Source organism: Ruditapes philippinarum, unplaced genomic scaffold (genome assembly GCF_026571515.1).
Source record: "Ruditapes philippinarum isolate M1 unplaced genomic scaffold, ASM2657151v2 ctg9244_1_1_1_1, whole genome shotgun sequence".
NCBI classification, from domain to species: domain Eukaryota; kingdom Metazoa; phylum Mollusca; class Bivalvia; order Venerida; family Veneridae; genus Ruditapes; species Ruditapes philippinarum.
In genome coordinates, this window is record NW_026857097.1 from 7,739 (window position 1) to 30,992 (window position 23,254).

Here is a 23,254-nt window from a genome sequence, read left to right on the forward strand (position 1 = left end):
TATCGCAATTTGATCAATATTTATTCCAGCGTCAATATTTTCCTGTAATTGCATTTCTATATCATTTAAAAATAAAGAGAAGCAAATCGGCGAAGTTATTTCTCCTTGGAACAAACCTAAATTACTATTGAAAAAGTCAGATAGGCTCCCTAAATGTTTTATACAAAGTTTCACTTCGCTGTACATTGATCTTAATACCGACAGAAATTTACCATCTATTCCTAGTTTTATAAATTTAAACCATAGCCTACTTCTCTCGATAGAGTCATAAGCTTTTTTATAATCTACAAAACAACAGTACAGTTTATTTTTGTTCTGAAGTTGCTTTTGAATTAATGCGTTTAATATAAAAACTGGATCTACAGTACTATATTTATTCCTGAAGCCAAATTGGGCATCAGTTAAAACGTTGTTCATTTCTACCCATGCTTTTAATACGCGCTTCCTTCATTTGTTGAATGTGAAGCTACAGTTTAATGTTTTTTTAAAAGAAATTATTAATATGTACTTTCAGATGGAGATACTAACGATGGCATATTGGACGTTGACGAACACGGCAGCACGGTGGAAATGTTCTGGCGGTTTTAATTTAAAGCACAGGATTGGGGAAGACAGGATGCAGTGCTCATTTAGATCTATGCAATTAAAAAAAAACTTCAAAACATTTTGTATATGAAATATTATAATCCGATCGATGATTATATGTACAAAAAATACATTTTAATAAAAGATAGATTGTGAAATAAAGTTTGATTTTGTTTTGATGTTAATTGTTCTTTCAGTTCAAAAAAATGTTGTTGTTGTTTTTACGATAATTAAATTAAACAATGTCTTTCAAGCAGATTCGAATCTATATACTCATAGAACCAGTGATCCATGGATTACAAATCCGACACTGTACCTATTGAGCAAAGCAAGCACTTTAAAACAGTCAATATCCGACAGTGGCTACAACTACTGTCAGTAAAATGGGAGAAATATCTTATAGCACCATCAATAGCAAAACATGTAAACATGAGACCCCATTATCATACAAAAGTTAATTGATTTAAATAAAAACATCGAAGTTAATGTTACAGACGTTAAACAATATTGAAGTTGGCGATATTAAATAATAAAAAATAATAAGTATACCCGCTATAAATAATCGCCATTTTTTGTTAACTTTACCAAATGTGCATTGACATTACGCAATATGTGAAGTATACAAGTACTTGAATAATAACAAGTGACCACCAAGTTTTATCCCCATGCCCCCATGCCAAATAACAAATGACCACCAAGTTTTATCCCCATGCCCCATGCCAAATAACAAGTGACCACCAAGTTTTATCCCAATGCCCCCATGCCACATAACAAGTGACCACCAAGTTTTATCACCATGCCCCATTGCCAAATAACAAGTGACCACCAAGTTTCATCCCCATGCCAAATAACAAGTGACCACCAAGTTTTATCCCCATGCCCACATGCCAAATAACAAGTGACCACCAAGTTTTATCCCCATGCCCACATACCAAATAACAAGTGACCACCAAGTTTTATCCCCATGCCCATAGCCAAATTACAAGTGACCACCAAATGATATGAAAAAAAAAACGTTTAAGAAACAATTAATGGCATTTTGGTTAAGACTTCAACATCGTCGAAATAACATGTAACCATGTAGATATATAATTATGTCTTTCCACTGACTTTACTTTACAAATATAAATACATGTATACTCTATGTTTCCCTGTAGTTTATTTATGCAATTAAAAAAAACTTCGAAACATTTTGTATATGAAATATTATAATCCGATCGATGATTATATGTACAAAAAATACATTTTAATTAAAGATAGATTGTGAAATAAAGTTTGATTTTGTTTTGATGTTAATTGTGGAAACTCGAATTTTAAAATGAATATGAATATGTTTATCATTATAAAATAAATCGCAAATCTAAATGCACACATATTCAACAGTTAAAACAGTTTCCTGATTTAAATAGATCTACAATTAGTGATAATGCACATGGATGCGATCCAGGAGATCAGAGACAATGGTCCGCAGCCCATTGCTAATTAGATTCAATTTGACAGCTGTCAAAAAGTGTTGTTTATTTACTATTTGTGATGTGCTATATGTCTTTACACAGCGGCTTAATATAGGCATGGTTGAATAAACACTACTTTATATTAAACATTGCACTTACCTGTACTATGTGTACACTTTTCATTTAGCAGACGAACTTTTTTGTTATATAATCCATTATCAAGGTTTAGTTTTATTACACAAATTCCATTTTCATACTTATAGTAAAATACTAAGTGCTTACTCTTTCTTTAATACATAATAGTCACATTTTATTTATTTTTTATATAAATCTAAGGTGATTTCTTCTGAAACCAGTTGATATATCACGTTATGTAGTTGTTTACGACAGCGATTGGAGTAGATTTATATATAGTTGCTTTTTTTTTCTTTTTAACACCAAATTTTATTTTATTCCAGTTGTCATTATTATAAGATCAGCACTAGTTGCGCACAAATATATCCATATTTTTAATACCGCTGCAAAACCTGCAATTGCATTTTTGTAGAAATCTCCCATTAATTTGTATGATCCTGTACGAATATTTCGTGATATTTTTTAAGTAGAACAAGGGAGACAATTAATGCATTACGATTCTTTTGGTAATTCATTGGTTGTCTGTCTTCAGTTGTATAAAACTTTGTAATAAACCAAAATTAATGATAATTTAGATGTTGAAGTGCTCTTACATGATTTCCCAACCGTCCGTATGTACACCAGTTTGTTCATGCACTTGTTTGTGTCTGATTATTAGCACATGTACTCACCTGTACACATGTTTATATGTATGTTCATATGTGCGTCTGTCCGTACACTTTTGATCGCAATCAGTACATACTTATATGCATGTCCAGACAAAAAGTGTGATGCTTCACACCAGTTTTATCATTGTACCTGTCTGACTGTCGTAGAGCCTGTCTGTCTGCAACCAGTTTGTCTTAGTACATGTCTGTCTGCACACCAGTTTTGTCTTAATACCTGTCTGTCTGCACACCAGTTTTTCGTAGTACCTTTCTGTCTGCACACCAGTTTGTCCTAGTACGTGTCTGTCTGTACACCAGTGTGTCTCAGTACCTGTTTATCTACACACCAGTTTGTCGTAGTACGTGTCCGTCTTCACACTAGTTTGTCGTAGTACCTGTCTGTCTTCACACCAGTTTGTCGTAGTACCTGTCCGTCTTCACACCAGTTTGTCGTAGTACCTGTCCGTCTTCACACAAGTTTGTCGTAGTACCAGTCTGTCTTCACACCAGTTTGTCATAGTACCCATTTACCTGCAAACTATTTTGTCAAAACTTTTGTCATTCTTTTATAACTGATAGTCTATTTAATCATTTTATTCATGTGACTGTTTATTGATGAAGTGTAATCTAATGGATTTTTATATACTTTTATGTTGTTTGAAATTTATATTAGATTGAATCTACATGGCATTTGTTGTCAATATATTATTAGTAGATTACAGCTTTATCACTAACAAATTTATTATATTAATTTCAATTCTTATATTTTTTGATATAGTTCTCAGGCTAATTTAATTATAAATCTAATTATATATAATAGTTTCATGTAAGATGTCGCATTATTAAAATGTACCAGATTTAGCTTAGCTCAGAAGGCATTATATTTTTGTATTTCGAATTTTGCAATATTTTATTGTAGTTATGTATCTTTTTTTTTCTATCATTTGAGTACTTTGTTCACCTTTCCGTCTTTTTGTGATTACGCTTTTCGTCACCATTCTCCTTCTGGTTTCGTAACTCTCGTCCACTGGTCGATCTGTATTTGTATAACCATTATTATGTATCCTTATAGGTAATGATTTAATATCCTACAGATCGACCATTGGACTCTTTAATGTTCGAAGACAGCACATACGTATTAAATATAGGAGTGAATTTAAAGTTACTCAAATAATGGCTGGCTTGTTTATTAAAGGTATAGGTTCGATGTCGAAAATTTATCATACGCTTTTGATGTTTTTGTATTACGGTATTGTTGATTATTATTTCTCGCTAGCAATTGCATTAGTAGTGTGTAGTGTTTATAATAACAATACTATTGGAATATTTTCAGAAGTTACTGACGTACTATTTCTTTCATACTTCTTATTAATAGTTGAAATATTGTTAATTTTATCCGGCGATGTAGAGAAAAATCCGGGACCAAATACATTTGATTCGTGTTTATCTGTTTTTCATCAAAATATCCGTAGCATAAGAAATAAGTTTGATTATATTAAGACAAATTTTCTTGATTATGATATTATCTGTTTTACAGAAAGTAAATTGTCATTTGATATTCCAAATGACTCCTTACATCTAGATGGTTTCGATAAGATGTATCGCAAAGATAATACCGCTCATTCTGGTGGTCTTTTAATTTACGTGTCCTCTGGCATTTACTCAAAAAGAATTTTAGAATTAGAAGTTATTTTACCTGAATCTATTTGGCTGGAAATTAAAACGGAATTTAAAACGTATTTACTCTGTAATTTATACAGGCCACCTAACGCAAGCGTTGAAATTTGGGATAGGATTAATATTAGTATGGACACTGCACTAGAAACTTGTAATAATATTATTTCAGTTGGCGACTTAAATGAGGGCCAACACAATTCAAACAATAACAAATTGCGTAATATACTTCTTTTAAATAATATGGAAAATGTTATAACTGAAGCCACTAGAATTACTCCTTACTCGCAAACTCTATTAGATCCTATTGGAATGTCGTCTTCTTTAGAATGTTTATTCTCGGGTGTTTATATTACAGACAAGTTAATCAGTGACCATTTTGGAACATTTGCCTATATTAGAACAAGAAATCAAATTAATGATCCTTTTAAAAGACGAGTCTGGAACTATAAAAGAGCAAATTTCGAACAACTTAATGAAAAGATTCAAAACACTGACTGGTCATTTCTGACACTCACTGATATTAATACTGCAACAAAACAATTTACAGATAAGTTTTTAAATTTGGCAAAAACGTGTATTCCTACCACTATGGCAACTATCCGTCCAAAAGATAAACCTTGGTACAATTCTGAAATTAGGAAAACCACTAAAAGACGAAATAAACAAAAACGAAAAGCTATTTCTACCAGAAAATACGAAGACTGGGTCGGATATAAAACTTTAAGAAATAAGGTTAATAACATGATAAAGCATGCTAAAGAAGAGTTCTTTAATAATATCGAATTTACTTTGAGTGATTGTAGTTCAACGAATCTTCGTCAATATTGGAAACTGGTTAAATTATTAGTCAAAGAAAATTCCCCAAATTGTAAATGTATGCCCCCATTAATAAAAGATGATAATTCCCTAGCCTTTTCTGATAAAGACAAGGCCGATACACTTAATGATTTTTTCGTATCTATTTCAACTATTGATGACTCTTTTTACCACCGCTAGTATATAAGACGAATAAACAGCTCGATAGTTTCAGCATTACCAATCAAGATATTATTGACGTTCTTTCAAATCTTATTATTAATAATTAAGGCAAGTGGACCTGATGAAATAAGCCATCGTATGTTAAAGGAGACTCGTTTTACTATTTGTGAACCCCTAAAAATATTACTCAACATGTCTGTCAATCTTAATATGTACCCAGATAGCTGGAAAACTGCAAATGTTATGCCCTATTTAAAAAGGGTGATAGCTCAATGCCGTCAAATTATCGACCAGTTTCACTTATTAGTTGTATAGGTAAAGTTATGGAAACGAATTATGTTTAAGTATATCTATAACTATTTTCATGAAAAAATAATCTAAAATCAGTCAGGTTTCCTACCTGGACATTCATCAGTGTATCAATTAATTGACATTTACAATCAAATTTGCAAAGCGTTTGATGACAAGAAATCGACTTGCATCGTTTTTTTGTGATATTAGTAAAGCCTTTGATCGTGTATGGCATAAGGGTTTGATTTTCAAATTAAAACAATATGGAATTACAGACAATATTCTTAAATGGATGTCTAGTTACTTAATAAGTCGAAAACAAAAAGTATTCGTTTGATCTACTTTTCTGAGGAAAGAACTATTAATGCCGGCGTGCCACAGGGCTCAGTACTTGGACCTCTACTTTTTCTTATTTACGTGAACGACATTGCAGATTCTCTGTCTAGTGTAACACGTTTATTTGCCGACGATAGTTCATTATCAGTTAGTTCCAATAATATTAATCATATCGAATCAACATTAAATGACGACCTAAATATATTATCAAAATGGGCAAAACAATGACTTGTTAAATTTAATCCGACTAAAACAGAAGTATTTATTTCTCTCTCTTAATAGACAAAACGTGAACGTACCAACACTTTTCTTTGATAATACACGCTTAACGTTTGTTGACAACCATAAACACTTGGGTATTACATTTAGTAAAGATGGTTCATGGCATGAACATATTACAAATATAGCATCTTCCGCCACAAAAGTTTTAGGATCTATGCGTATGTTAAAGTTTAAGCTTAAACGGAAAACTTTGAATCAAATATATATATCTTATCTTAGACCAATTATTGAATATGCATCGACTGTTTTGGATAGCTGCACAGTTTATGAAAAAGATCTTTTAGACAAAATTCAGTATGACGCTGCACGAATTGTAACTGGCTTAACAAGATCTGTATCAATAGAACGTTTACTAAAAGAAATAGGGTGGGTTTCATTATCAGACAGAAGAAACATGCAGAAATTAATTTTGGTATATAAATATAGCCGTGGAGAATTACCCTGTTATCTGTCTGAACTTTTTCCAAATACCGTTTTAGAAGTAAATACATACAATTTGAGAAACAATTCTGACTATGCTACTATGGCACGCCGGCTTGAAATCTATGCTAAATCTACAATACCTTCATCTATCAAACTTTGGAACAATTTGGACACTCATTCTCGTACTGTAGACTCATTATCAGCTTTTAAACGTAATCTAAAAGAAAAATTTAAACCCCCAATAGTTCCCCATTCTTCATTTCTGGTGAAAGATTTTCACAGGTCCATCATGCAAGAATACGTAATAAATGTAGTAACCTAAACTCCGACTTATTTTACAACCACTTACGTGATAATCAAAACTGTGACTGTGGATATACCATAGAGGATGCAGAACACTATTTTTTCAAATGTCCGTTATTTCATCAACAGCGCCATCAATTATTCATTAATACCCGCCCATATCATCCTTTAAGTGTAAAGAAACTGCTGTTTGGAATTGATAACTTGTCGCCTGAAGATAATGACATTATTTTTGGGCATGTTCAAAAATATTTAAAGAATACGAATCGTTTTAGAACTTAATATATCTTAATGATAATTAAATATAACTCCGTGTTTCTATTTTTAATGCTGGTCCAGTAACGGAAATGGAGGCGAAACCTGTTTTATTTTTTTTCAGAGGAAAGGTGAACAGAAGTTTGGATGTTTTTAGAATGTGTATTTTTTTTTCTATTTCATGATACAGTCCTACGCATAAACCCTCCCAGCCTGCTGAATCTCAGTAAGGGCTTATCAGCTAGTAAATCACTATTAACTGTATATCTCCCATTAACACGTCCACTGAGTTGAGAGTCTTGTCATCATTAATTGGCCCTCTGTATTCTTATCTTATGGCCCTAACGTTGAAGGATCAAATTTCTGAAGATACACTTACCTTTATCGATGTTTTTTTTCTCTGGGTCTCTGCGGCCCAAGTGAATTGTGAAACTTTTTAGCAATTATTTGAATTATTTGTAAATATTATACTTAATATCACAAGATAAATTTTAGCTACTAAATGAATTATATGTTAGGATATACCTTTATAAGTGATAATCATCTTCTTAAATAATAAACTTCCATAGTAAAGTGTCACTGTTCAGTGTTACTCATGTTACTGAGTGAACTGCCCCCACCCCGAAAAAAACCCGCTAAAAAACAAAAAGAAAACAAAAACATTGTATTTACTGCAATTTTAGAGCAAGACTCTTAACTAAGTGACCAGGTAAGTGATATTTTTATTATTAGCTCAACTATATTAAATATATGGAGAGCTGTCCTACTCATCTCGGCTTGTTAGCTGGCGCCAGCGTACATACTTTAAATTAATGCTTATATGCAGTAAACATTTTATCTCTAACTTTTTTATTAGTATCTCATCTGAGGACAATGTCAATGCGTCAAAAATTTCTTCAAACAACTTCTACTCCTAAACCACTTAGCCAAATTTGTTGAAACTTTGCAGGAGTGTTCCTTGCATAAGGCTCTACCAAAGATGTTCAAAGAATAAAATTCCATGCAGAACTTTGGTTGCCATAGCAACCAAAAAAAAACAACTTATAAAATGTTCTTTTAAAAAATCCAAAGAGCTAGAGCTTAGATATTTGGCATCTTATACTGAGTATCTATCAAGTTTGTTCAGATCAAAGCCCTGGGGTAAAAATTAGCCCCGCCCCGAAGGGTCATAAAATATTTTCCTTATATGTACACATGTATTCCTTATGATCATACACATCATGTGATAAGGTGTTAAACTAAAAAAAACAGTATTTTTCAAGAACTATATCTCCTTGAACATATAATTTTCCATAAAATAATGTTATTTTTTCTCTTTCTATTTCATAATAAGGGATTGACTTAAACTTCAAATATGTGTTCCTTACCATCAACTACATCATAAATATGTGACAATGTTGTTAACTCTAGCACCAATATTTTTCCAGAATTATCTCCCCATGAAGTCATTTTTTTTTTCTTAAAAAACTGTTACCTTTCTACTTACTTCTTTATTTCTTAAGGTATCTACTTCTAACTTAAAAATATATGTTCCTTATACATGCGTGGCAAGATTCATAACTCTAGCATGAATATTTCCAGAATTATTTCCCCTTTGAACTTCGATGTTTTTATGCCCCTGAAGGGTGGCATATTAAAATCGAACCGACCGTCTGTCTGTCTGTCAGTCCGTCAGGCTTTATACATATAGACAGTGGAGGTCGTGTCCGCTCTGAAACTTCAGTAGGCATGAAAGTATTTTAATATTTCTTTCATATATGAAATAACCATAGATGTATGGTGAGTCGCGAAAAAGACTCGGATTCCTACGACTAAGGTCAAGGTCACTGTGGGGGTTCAAACTTTACCATTTTTTATGTTATATATATATAGAAGGTGGTGGTCATGTCAGCTCTGAAACTTCAGTATGCATTTTTCTTTCACATATTCAATAACCATAGATATATCGTGTGCCACGAACAAGACTCAGGTTTCTACAACTAAGGTCAAGGTCACTGTGGGGGTTCAAACTTCGTCAATTTTGATGTTAATATACATATAGGCAGAGATGGTCTAAAACTAATATGAATAAAAGGATTATATTTTTTATTTCGCATATGAAATTATCATAAATGTATGATGTGTTGCGCTTAAGACTCGTGTTCCTACGCCTTAGTTCAAGGTCACTGCTGGGGTTTAAACTTTTTCAATATTTATGTTATATACATATAAATGGTGGTTATTGTGTCCGCTCTGTAACTTCCATACATGAAAGTTTCAATTTAAAAAAAAATAAAATAAAGTCACCATAGCTGGACAATGTGTTGTGAACCTAACCTAGGTTTCTTTGTCTAACTTAAAGGTCACTGATGGGGTTCGAACTATGTCAATTTTTACCACCATACTTAACATATGGTGGTTTATAACTAGAATCCTTTGAGGCATTTGTCACGTTCTGTGACAGCTCTTGTTTATATATTATTTTTGTATATTGATATTTTTGCACTTCAAAATATGTTTCTTAACACTTATATCAGGTGCATCTAGCTGTATTTCTAGAACTATCTCCATTTCATTTTTGAACTTGGGATTTAGTGAAAATTCATATATTTCTAAGTATAATCTTTGTTATTAGAAATGATATCTACTCTAGACTTAAAATAATTGTTCTTTGTCATTACTTACATCATGCATGACAAGGTTCATAACTCTAGCATCTTTATTTCAAGAGATATTTTCTCTTTGAACTTATAACTTTACTATAAATTTAAAGGTCATCAATTTTTTACTATTTTCTGCTTTTTTGCAATTGGTATAGTAAAAGTGATTTAGTATTTTGTATGGAAGTCAAAATACTACTTTGTTTACATTTTGCTACCTTTTTTACAATTTTTTTTCACATTCAGATATTTTTTTTCTACTAAATTGAATGAAAGTAATTTACATTAGTATTTTTATTATGCAGGGACTCGGCACAGTGTTGGGGTAGTTTTAGAAAAAAATACTTATAATTTTTTTTCTCTAAAATTAATTTTTACCCTGCACTTTCCCAACACGGAACTGAGTCCCTGTGATTTTGAGCTGTAAGTGATTAAAAACCTTTTTTTATGTAATCCAGTCTTTTTAGTCTTTAACTCTTATTAAAAATTGAATGTACCTATGAAGATCTTCGTTTTCCTTATATCTGAAATGTTCTCTATATCCTACAGCTTAATACATTCTTGAAACATGATAGGATCATAAAACATTCTAGGGTGCTGCTATCAGTGATACTGTGACAAGCCATGTAATTATTATTAAATGCTCATCACTGGCCAGAGATAGCAAATTTTGGGGGGAAACTGGAAATCTTGGGTTTATGCGTAGGACTGGATATTTAAACCTCATATCAATTTTCTTTTGTTGTTGTTGTTTTTTTTTCTCGTAATATTGTCATCTAAATACTTTTATATCAATATAGATATATATAGAAGCAAACTGTAAATATTACTCTGATGATGCGCAAAAAAACATATATTTTCTTGTTTCTTCGCCTAACACATTAATTACGTAAACAAGTTTTGTATCTTTATAATGAACATTTTGTTATCTAAACTTGCCTGGGAAGGGCCTTCATTAATGTTGGTAAAACTTGTGGCCCAACCCATTTGCTTCAAACTGTTAACATACATGTTTCCTTATTCGTATTTATTGTATTCTGTTTAGTATTAATGTAATCTCTATGTTACATGTACATGTTTCAAGCAATAAAATATGATTAAATCAAATCAATAGAACAACAACAACAACAGAACAACAGAACAAATATTTTATTTGACTTAAGCATTACAAGCCCATCGTCGTTAACAATGAAAAAGAGAACATATATATATTGGTATGACATGGAAGATTTTACATATAATACATGAATTATTATTTCCTTAAACACATATATCGTGAGAATGTAACAAGGAAAAAATATATTTATATATACTCAAAAGTTACATGGAAAAAAAATTAACAAAAAAAAAAGGAATGATTTCAGATTGAGAACGAAATTTATATTATTACAATAGTGAATCCCTTAATTTGAAAGCTTTAAAACAATATAGAGCCAAATTTTTTATGATCTTCTTATTACTACTTTGCATTAATGATATATACTTAATTATATTTGTGTGGGTATAATAATACCTGGGTATATAGAGCCTTCTTAAATCGACATAAGCTGTACATTTTAAAACAAAGTGAAATTCGTCCTCTAGGTCGTTTAAATTACATAGTGTACATTTTCGTTCATCGCGCGGAATATTGTAGTGTCGGCCGACTTCAATGTTAAGTTTATGAGAAGAGAGACGTAATTTAGCCAGTGCGTTTCTAAATTTTGTATTTTCTAATAGTCTGATATAATTTGACTGCTCAAACGTATCTTTTATCTCCCGGAAAATATTTAAGGAACTTGACATCTGCAACCCCGTTCTCCAATTACTTATGTATATATCTCTAAGCCTACAACGTAAGACTGGAACAAATACATTTATTTTAACGGATTCAGGATATAACCAGACTTCACTTAGACCAGAAGACTGAAGGATATCGTGTATATATGAGACCCAATTTTTTATTGATTCGTTTAGCTCTAGACTTTTGATTTGATCTTGTAAAACCGCCTTAAGTATGCAATTTTCAGACTTGACGGTATTAATCATCAGAAAATATTTAACCATTTTAACATGTCTTTCTATATAGAGTGGAAATCTACCTAACTCACTATAGAGAGCTAGAGTATGTGTAGATTGCTTAACATTTAGTATCCATTTACAAAATTTCTTATGTACTCTTTCTACAACCTCTGGATTTATATAACCCCATACCTCTGCGCCATAATTTAAAACAGAGAGTACATACGAGTCAAAAAGATTAAACAATATATTTATTGGAACTTTCATACTACGAACAATAGCCCACAAAGAATGTAGAGATCGCAACCCTTTCCCGGCTAATGTGTTTGCTGCTTGCATAAAAGACCCTCCACTGGAGAATACAACCCCTAGGTAATTAAAAGACTTGACTATTTCAATTTCATGATTATTATAATACCATTTGTCGTTCCTTCTTAACTTCCCCCCTTTCCTAAACACTACAACTTTGGTTTTTTCTATGTTAACTGTAAGGTTCCATTTACAACAATAAGAATATAAACTATCTAGTGATTTCTGTAACCCAGTACTTGTTTCAGAGACGATTACCGCGTCATCAGCGAATAGGAGCAAATATATCGCAATTTGATCAATATTTATTCCAGCGTCAATATTTTCCTGTAATTGCATTTCTATATCATTTAAAAATAAAGAGAAGCAAATCGGCGAAGTTATTTCTCCTTGGAACAAACCTAAATTACTATTGAAAAAGTCAGATAGGCTCCCTAAATGTTTTATACAAAGTTTCACTTCGCTGTACATTGATCTTAATACCGACAGAAATTTACCATCTATTCCTTGTTTTATAAATTTAAACCATAGCCTACTTCTCTCGATAGAGTCATAAGCTTTTTTATAATCTACAAAACAACAGTACAGTTTATTTTTGTTCTGAAGTTGCTTTTGAATTAATGCGTTTAATATAAAAACTGGATCTACAGTACTATATTTATTCCTGAAGCCAAATTGGGCATCAGTTAAAACGTTGTTCATTTCTACCCATGCTTTTAATCTTTCATTAAGTAAAGGAAGTGGCTAGCCGTACGGGCCCGTACGGCTAGCCAAAAGTTCTAGCCGTACGTGAGTCACGTACGACTAGCCTGGACACACTGTATTGGCTAGCCGTACGGCACTTTTCAAAATTATATGGAAGTCGAAAATGCATATGTTATTTTGTGTCCTTAAACGACGATTTTAATCAAATCTCCGCATTTGTCCTAGTGTGTTCACTTTAATAAAGATGCTCCGCAATTTTGAAAAAAAAAAAATACGAGTAAGCGTTATATAATCTAGATAAAGTGTCAAAGAAGTTGCATGTTATAACGTCCTTAATTTTCATGCTAATGATTTGTTAGAAATTTTCATGCTAATGATTTGTTTGAAAGATGAATTGTTAAATCTGTTAATTAAGCACACGGATCGAATTAATAATGATCGGAGGCAGGGTCTTTCAAATCTGGGATGTACTATATGTTCCAGTTCAAATAGAATCTATTTGAAAGACCCTGTCGGAGGGAAATAAATAAATATATAAAAAGAAAGTAAAAAAAAACGTTGAAAAGGAAAAATAATTTAATAATGCAAACTTTCCTTAATGATGGACGGTGGACAAACTTCTATACCGTCGGTAATTGACGCAATTATCAGAGCCCAACAACAATTAGTTTCGTTTTTTTTTTTGTTTGTTGTTGTTGTTTTTTTTCAATTTAGAAATTAAACTTAATGAAACAAAAAAGGATTATTATCAAAATTTTGTAAACTATTTCAATTGATGTTATTTAGATGCAACCAAACGCTATTTTTTCTCGACGTCTTGAGATGACAAAGTACATTCTTTATTGTAGCCAACACGTCGATTAATCTCTAAAAAGTAAACATTCTTGACTAAAATCCTCGCTTCAAGTCATAATTAACATATGCACTTTCGCCTTCCATATATTCTTGAAAAGTGCCGTACGGCTAGCCAATACAGTGTGTCCTGGCTAGTCGTACGTGACTCACGTACGGCTAGAACTTTTGGCTAGCCGTACGGGCCCGTACGGCTAGCCACTTCCTTAAGTAAAACAGTAAATAGTTTTGCAAAACAACTGGTTATAGCGATGCCCCTATAGTTATTTGGATCAGACTGGTTCCCTTTTTTATATATAGGTATAATTACTCCAGTGGACCAAGCACGAGGGAACTTGCCAGAATTTAAAATTTGATTAAAAAATAAATTCAGAGGATTAACTAAAAGAGGGGCAGCTACCTTAAAATACTCATATAAAATATTATCAATTGAAGGTGATTTATTTGACCCTAACTTCTTTATTGCTTTTAAAATTTCGTCATCAGATATTGGCAAGTCCAACAACTCATTATTACCTTGTCGATTTAAATCGGTATCTATCTGCTGACCTTAAATTTAATACACATATATCTCGAATAACTTCCAATGCAAACAGATCCCTTGGCTTTATTAAAAGAAATGTCATCACTAAAAATGAGAAAGTAAAAGAACTAGCATACAAGTCCCTGGTCCGCCCACAGGTTGAATATGCCTCATCTATTTGGTCTCCTTATACTAAAACCAATATTGACAAAGTTGAGATGATCCAGAGACGTGCAATAAGATGGGTTAAAAGGGATTACTCCCCTCACTCTAGTGTCACAGCCATGCAGGAGGAACTGGGCTGGCGATCCCTTGAACATCGCAGACTGGACTGTAGACTGATAATGTTTTATAAGATATACCATAACCTAGTTGCAATTAATCTCCCAACTTATGTTCAAACCCCACATAGATTAACCAGACATATGCATCCCTTATCCCTACGTCAAATACAGGTATCCTCCGACTACCATAAGTACTCTTTCTTCCCTCATAGCATTATACTATGGAATAAACTTCCTAGTAACATTGCCACCCTGCCCAACCTGAGTCAGTTCAAACAGGCAGTGGTGGGTTTGCAGTACTAGTCTTACTCCCAGTGTTTTTAAACTATTTTATCTCTTATCATCTTGTTTCACTATTAACATTTTAACCATGACTAGAATACATTTTCAGTCTCACCTTCCAAGCATGTCAATGTTTGGACTTTTCTTTTTAGCTTTTCTCTTCACCTTTTACTAACAATCCGACGTGCACTAAATTCCTGCCTTTAACACTCGTAAGAGGGGTTGGCAGTATCCAGAGATAGATAGATAGGTATCAAAATCCCTCAAATTCCGTACAAATTCTTCATCATCACACTGATCATCCCCACCCATAAGATTTTTAAAGTAGTCATTAAATTCTTGATTAGATATATTTTCCCCAGATTTACTTGTTTTATTATGTTTAAACATTTTCCAGAATTCCCTGGATCTACAAAGTAAACCTAGATTTTATTACATCTTGCGGAATTTATCAATTATTTAAACCCGAAACGGAGCTACTGTACAGTAGATTTTTCGCGAAAAGGGAAGCACTGGGAGAAAACAAGGTACCAGAAAACAAAGCGCCCGGCGACGCGGAGCGTAATATTTTTTTCTCAAAAAATCAAAAATGACTGCTGGGTCTTCGGAAGAAGAGAAAGCAGACCCAGAATTAGTGGAAAAGATTATTCACACATTAAAGTCAAAGGGATGTTTTGATCAGTTCAGAAAAGAATTTATTGCAGAGGCTGACACAAAGGTGTGGATATTTATAATTAGTTTTCGCGATCTGTAAAATATTTTGAAATAGATGCAATTGCCAATTCTATAATTTGACAATGACACAGTCGAGAGTTTTTGTTGTTTATGCTTTTTTAGAATAATCCTTTGACAATAATAGAGTCAGTATTATGAAATTAGGTGCTTCCTATGGTATCTGGACGTTTCGGCCTTGGTCTTTCCACCTCCTAGACTTTTTGCCTTGTCCTTTTGATTTCAGGACTTTACACCTCCTGGACGTTTCACCTTTAGTCTTTACACCTCCTGGACGTTTCACCTTTGGTCTTTAAAATAAACACTGTTATTTTCATCATATTATTTCCTATTTTATAAAAACTAATAAGAACTACAAGTTACATTTGTACACACTTCTAAAGGTGCTAATTTAGTAATTAATGAACCAGTGTTTATAATGCTTTATTCAAAATTGTTTCACACTTCTAATTTTTCTTATCTGTTATATAAAAACATATTTTAATTAATCAACTTTTTTATGGTATTTAATTTTTGGATAACAAAAAAAATGAAATGATATATACATGTAGACTTATAGGAATTACGGACAGGGCGGACCGTGAGACAGGGCGGACCGTACCAGGGCGGACCGTGACCAAAGACTAGGCGGACCATATTTTGGGACAGGGCGGACCGTCACTCGAGACGAGGCGGACCGTGATTTAAAAAAGTACTTATATGTGGACTAATGTAATAAAAAATAATATGAAATTAGGCAAAGCCTATGAACGGGGAAGTCGTTAAAAAATTCCTTTCATTCTTTCCGTTTTAAAATTGTCATTCGGTATTACATGCACCGCTTCCGTTTTCACTCGGAACACTCGACGTTTATTATTTATCCGAAAAGTTGAGATTTGTTCCGTTATCGGAATACCACGCCTTTTATCATTGAGTTACATTGTAAATGGCAGCGCCCGAGTAGAACTGACACTGAAAATTTCATTGATAGGTATAGAATTCTATACATTTTTGAAATGTTTTTTATTTGATTTTCTTTTAAATATACACGTGTAGTCTATAGCCGGGCAAGCCAAAGCCCGGACCCGCTTCGCGGGCCCGGTCTTTGACTTCCCCGTATTAAATTATTGATGTTTTTGTTCTTTGTATTAATATTTCAATGTAAATATAAAAGTAGAAATATAAAATACAGTAAGTTTTAAAAGTTCTTTGATGTATCTTATTGTTTAGTAAACTCTATTTCAGTGTTCTTTTTCTTTCACGTGTCTGTGCTTATTATGTAAATGTTAATAAAATAGTTTTGTTCTTTAAATATGTCACTTCATTTTTGTTATTGTGTTGTATTGCAAATAAATTTAATGTGATGTAATTCGTTATCATTGTTATTTCGTGTATTGTACAACAAAAAATATGTTTTTTATGTGCCTTATTGTTTAATAAAGTTTATCAATTTTAGCAGCGTTAGCGCCTTATACAAACAATGACATTGTAATATACCGATAATTAGTCAATTATCACCTGTGTAAGTCGAGGCAGTTACAAATAATTTCTTGAAAAAAAAAAAGTATTAAACTACTATAATATACTGAAACAAAAAAGAAACGTCCTCCAAGTTTGAATGTAGATATGTTAGTACAGTTTTTCAATCCTTTTGAAACTCGATTTTTACGTTGAATAAACATATCGGGCTTTTAAACGGGGATTAGTTGACCGTAATTTTTGCAAACAAAACGAGTTTTACAAGCTACTACATGTTTACAAGTGTGTACATCTAAGTGGTACCATTGAACAACTGGCACATACTTTGCGAAAGTTTCTTTATTGGTTCAGTATATATATGTTATAAACAGTATGTATTGTTACCTAGAAAGGTTGAGATTGAATTATAAATAATACCAAAATCATCCACAATTAAATACTTATTAAATATTAAATATTTTTACTACATAAACCCACATATAAATACTTTTTAAATCAAGGTCCGCCTCGTCTCGAGTGACGGTCCGCCCTGTCCCAAAATATGGTCCGCCTAGTCTCGAGTCACGGTCCGCCCTGGTACGGTCCGCCCTGTCTCACGGTCCGCCCTGTCCTGCAGGCACTTATAGCTGATACTTCTTTCAGAACTCATATTTATAATTATTTTCCCAGGGTATCTTCTTTATAACATGAATGTAATTGCTTGAAAGTATGTGTTATATTATATATAATATTATAAAAAGTGGAGATGAAAAGACCAGGGTTTTGAGGGTGAAACGTCTAGGGGTGAAACATCCAGGAGGTGTAAAGTCCAAACACCGTCCTTTTCAGCTACTTTTTGTGTTGCATGTACAAAGTATAAGCTACATATAGGGAACACTTCTCTGTCTGTCCGTCTGTCACAAAACTTGTCAGGACTACTCTTCATAAACTACGTGCAATTTCATCCAAACTTTACCAGTTTACCGAAGTGGTCAGTACCAAGTCTACAGTTGTGCATATCGTCAGCATTTTCTGGTTTAATGATTTTTGACTGAGTAATGGCCCTTTAATAATTTTTTTTTTTAAAGTTTGACCGGACTTCGCTTATACAACTAATGCAATTTCAATGAAACTTTACAGGATTGATCTGTAACTCAAGTCTGTGTGCATATTGCACAGGTTTTCCAGTTGAATGATTTTTGGCAGAACGATTTTGGCCATAACAGCCCTTTAAAGAAAAAGGTGGTTTTTCTTGTGTGTTGCCTCATACACAAAGCTTGTCCGGACTACTTCTCTAAAAATTACTGGTGCAATTTCATTCAAAATTTACAGCTAATGATCAGTACCAAGTCATGTTGTGCATATCATCAGCTTTTTATGGTTCAATGAATTTTGTTGGAGTTATGGCCAGTGATTTTTCTCACTTAATTGGGAAGGATTTTGGGAAAATTATCCCTAAGATTGCTAATTTGGAAAGTAAAAAAGCAGGTTAAAGTTCAGATTTTTGAGAAAACTGCATGATTTTAAAGGAAATTTCAAGCATTTGGGAAGAGGCCTTTTATTGGAGTCTGTTATATAAGCAGAAAAATCACTGATTGTTTTTAATGATGGTCTTTGATGATATTTTTTATTTTCTAAAGCTTGTCCAGACTTCTCCTCTTTATACCTGTTAATGATTTTTGGGTCTCCTGCTTCATAGTAGCTGCAATATGCGATTGGCTATCATGAGGCAACACATGTTACCACTGACAACCCTTGTTTGTACTGTGGGGATAATTCAGTATACTTGTTTAACACCTTGGTCAAGTGATTGAATGATCTTGAGTGATAATTAAGATCATTCAGATAATCTTATCAGTTGACCAATCAAGCTGTAAAAACAAAAGTCAAAGACAAAAGATGATAAATCAGTGTGCAATCAAGCTGTATCATCCTGTGTCAAGACATTCTGAATTTAATTCCATTTATAACTTTATGCTTTAATGATAAACTATGAGAGAATATTTTTATGCCCCCACAATGTGGGTGCATATAGCGTTGCACTTGTCCGTCCGTCCGTCCGTCAGTCCGTCCGTCCGTACGTCCCGAAATCTTGTGAACGCAACTCCTCTTAAACCGGATGGCAGATTTTGCTTAAACTTACAGGGATGAACAACCTTAATATGTAGATGGTAGTAAAGGAAGGAATTTTTGCTGTGACCAAATTTAACAGAATTATGGCCCTTTGTTGATTTTTTTACTAGATACTATATAGAAATTTTGTGACCGCAACTCCTCTTAAACCGGATGACAGATTTTGCTTAAACTTACAGGAATGAACAACCTTAATGTGTAGATGGTAGTAAAGGAAGGAATTTTTGCTGCGACCAAATTTAACAGAATTATGGCCCTTTGTTGATTTTTTCACTATATACTATGTAGAAATTTTGTGACCGCAACTCCTCTTAAACCGGATGGCAGATTTTGCTTAAACTTACAGGGATGAACAACCTTAAGGTGTAGATGGTAGTAAAGGAAGGAATTTTTGATGCGACCAAATTTTACAGAATTATGGCCCTTTGTTGATTTTTTCACTATATACTATGTAGAAATTTTGTGAACGCAACTCCTCTTAAACCGGGTGGCAGATTTTGCTTAAACTTACAGGGATGAACAATCTTAAGGTGTAGATGGTAGTAAAGGAAGGAATTTTCGCTGCGACCAAATTTTACAGAATTATGGCCCTTTGTTTATTTTTTCACTATATACTATGTAGAAATTTTGTGAATGCAACTCCTCTTAAACCAAATGGCAGATTTTGCTTAAACTTCCAGGGATGAACAACCTTAATGTGTAGATGGTTTTAAAGTAAGGAATTTTTGCTGCGACCAAATTTAACAGAATTATGGCCCTTTGTTGATTTTTAGTTTTCAACTTGTGGCACATGTAGTCCAAAAAATATTTGACCTAGAGTCATAACATTGACAGAACAGTGGCGTGTGGGGGCATCCGTGTCCTATGGACACATTTCTAGTTTTAAATATAAAATTAGGCAAAGCCTATGAATGGGGAACATGTGACCACATACTTGTAGCTGACTGGTCAATTATATTAAAACTAAGGAAAATGACTCTCAAATATTAGCCAAATATTTACTATTAAATTGATACACATTTGCCTCTTATCTGTTCAGATGTAAAGCAGTACATTGTCATTATAGTAATGACCTGGACATAGTCAGTCATTAAAAATTACTCTGTGTCCCCAAAGACACAGTTGTACAATTTCTTTGCATACTCAACAGATTTTGATGTGTATTTGACACAGAAAATTGTGTTATGTAAAACTCTGTCTGAGCACATCTGACAGCCAGAATAGTGTGGGGATTTCTGGAGCTTTTATTATTTGCATTGAGAAGGTATTGGCAGTGACTTTGCCATATGATTTATTATTCCTGCAAAGATGATATATCACATTTGTATGCTGATGTATAGTAAAAAAAACTCTCACTCTGTTATTCTCCCATAGTTGGTTAAGGTTTCCAACATTTGGTTGATAAATTTGATATATTCAATAAACTTTTATTTCCAGCCTGCATATCACAATCTACAACAGAGAGTAGAATCATATGTATCAAGATTTCTTAGCCAACAAAAATGGAGTCCAACACTAAACAAAAATCAACTGAGAGAGAATCTTCGCAGACAGATAAATCAGTAAGCTTAACTTAGTATTTTTGTTTACATTAACTTGTTACATGTTTAAGTCCATGCAGGGCTTCTGTTATTGGGAGTTTAGGAGTCATTTACTCAGTAATTTTGGCTTATGACTTTCAAAATGTAATGCTTTTCCTTCATTATCTAATTGGTAATAGGGTTTAAGCAAGGGTAGTCACCCTTGAAGTAACGTCATGCACATTTTTTTTACATCAAGGGGAATGTCAGGTCAATATTTTGTTATAAAGTTACAAAAATCTTTGGCGTGCTTATGGCATGCATCACTATTCTCAATCATTGTTAATATGTTCATTTATATAGATTTATCCAAGTCTAATGATCTATCAGTCAGGTAAAATTTGACTCTATATACATGTACATTTAAGTTGCTTCTGAATGCTTAGAGAGTGCTAAATTTATTTAGCTTTAATGCTTATTTCTGCAAAAATTTGTTTTAATAATTTAACTTTCCAAAATTTATATATTTTCCCTCTATTTGTAAAAAAATCCCCAACACAAAAAAGCAGCATCGTTTAAAAAGCAATATTCTAAAACAGGGGGACCTTTTGCGTATAGTTTGAAATAATAATAGTGTTGTATCACAATCTAGCAGATAATAAACTCTTCTTCTGTGTTAACTTTTCCCCTCAACTTCACAATTTCCCCTCTCTGTTGGTCCTACCACCAATCCCCTACAAGTGAAATAAGCACTGCAAGTCTATTATTAAGGCCATTGCAGGAAACCAATCATCATTATAAAATACATTATATGACATTAATAGCAAATTAATTGTAAACTCCAAATGCCAGTAAAGATCTAATAAAATTGAATCAGGGAATTGGTGGATAGATATTTAATTATCGGTCATGTTTCTAATTGAAATCAATGATTCCTCTAATAAAACATTTGTGGAACAAAGGACATGAAAATGTTGAACTGAGTCACATGTATTTTAAGGAAGCATTGCTTTCCAAGAGGAAAACAAATGCCAGAGACAATAACATGATAATGCAATATTACCTTGCATAAAACCTTTGTTTTGTAGATATGGCAATAAATAATATATATGACTAAACTGGGTAGCAAATGTAAAGAAATAATTAAGTTCCAAAATATTGGTATTAAATTGAAGGAAAATTTAGCAAATTTAATTTTTGCTATATTAATTGCACGCAAATGTAGCGAAAATTAAATACTAGCGAAAAAAAACCTGATATACAGTATATGTATATAATTCTTTTAACTATTTATAGGTCTGGTATGTTAAACAAAGGAGTGGAAAGGATTGTGGAGCAAACAATCAACCCAAAGATCATGCAGCTTATAAAGCCGAAGACAGATGAGGTGACTTGTGAACACCTTAACATAAGTCTTACTGAACATAAGAATGCTCTGAAGAGAAAGCAACAAGAACAGCAGGAGAAATTGATGAAATCCCCTGATTCTGCCAGCATTCAGAGTCTTCTAAATATTAATTTTAACTCACCACCACCAGGTAACTTTAAATTTCATACACATATTTGAGCCGCGTCACGACAAAACCAACATAATGGGTTTGCAACCAGCATGGATCCAGACCAGCCTGCGCATCCGCGCAGTCTGATCAGGATCCATGCTGTTCGCTTACAAACTCTATTACAAGTAGAGAAACTGATAGCCAACAGTATGGATCATTTTATCTCATTAGCTCAGTAGTGCAAAGGTGAGCTTTTGTGTTGGCATGGTGCTTGTAATCCGTCATGTGTATTTCCATCATCTATTACACTTTAAACAAATCTCCTACTGAACCACATGGTAGATTTTGACCAAACTTCACAGAAATGATCCATAAGTAGCCCTTTACCCTTTTCCTTAAGTAACGGTAGTATAATGGTTCCAGGCTGAAGCATAGTTGTCACAGGAACTAAAATAGACTTTTTCTGCTCAGAAACTATAGTTCCCAGTCCTTAGTGGGCATGTACTTTGTAGCATCACCTTGTTATTTAAAAGATATATAAATCATATTGAAATCTCTTAAGGCATAATTGGCCCTGCCTCAATGTGGACCTAATTAACTACATGTATGTCTGCATTAAAGAAGTATAATCATTTGAAGCAATGAATCTCAATGAAATATTGTGGCGGGGGAGGGGGGGAAGGGTGGCGGCGGGGGGAGGGGGGGGAAGGGTGGCGGCAGGGGCTAACATGACCCCCTTGTTATTATGTAGCTACTGGTAGTCCATATATATTAATGTTACTCTACTCAGAAAAGAAAAGTAGGCCTGCTAAAAATTGTTAATTGCACAATGTTGTCAAACTAAGATTATAGCATTCAATCCTATTTTAGTGTATTGACTTATATGTTTCTACTTGATTGTCAACATGTCTAAGACTATACATACTCTAGTATTGGTTCAAGTTTAATTTTGAATGAAGGCAAATTTTAATT

The 23,254-nt window shown here is 33.1% G+C and overlaps 1 protein-coding gene across 1 annotated transcript in view; it reads left to right on the forward strand.

The window, feature by feature from the left end:
- Positions 1-15,499: 15,499 nt before the first annotated feature.
- The window catches only part of LOC132748766 (biorientation of chromosomes in cell division protein 1-like 1), a 34,315-nt gene continuing 26,560 nt past the window's right edge, over positions 15,500-23,254 (forward strand). The window contains exons 1-3 of the mRNA XM_060738402.1: positions 15,500-15,679; positions 20,701-20,825; positions 22,080-22,321. Coding sequence (XP_060594385.1) covers positions 15,551-15,679; positions 20,701-20,825; positions 22,080-22,321 — 496 coding nt within the window. The 5' untranslated portion in view covers positions 15,500-15,550. The remainder of the gene's footprint in view (positions 15,680-20,700; positions 20,826-22,079; positions 22,322-23,254) is intronic.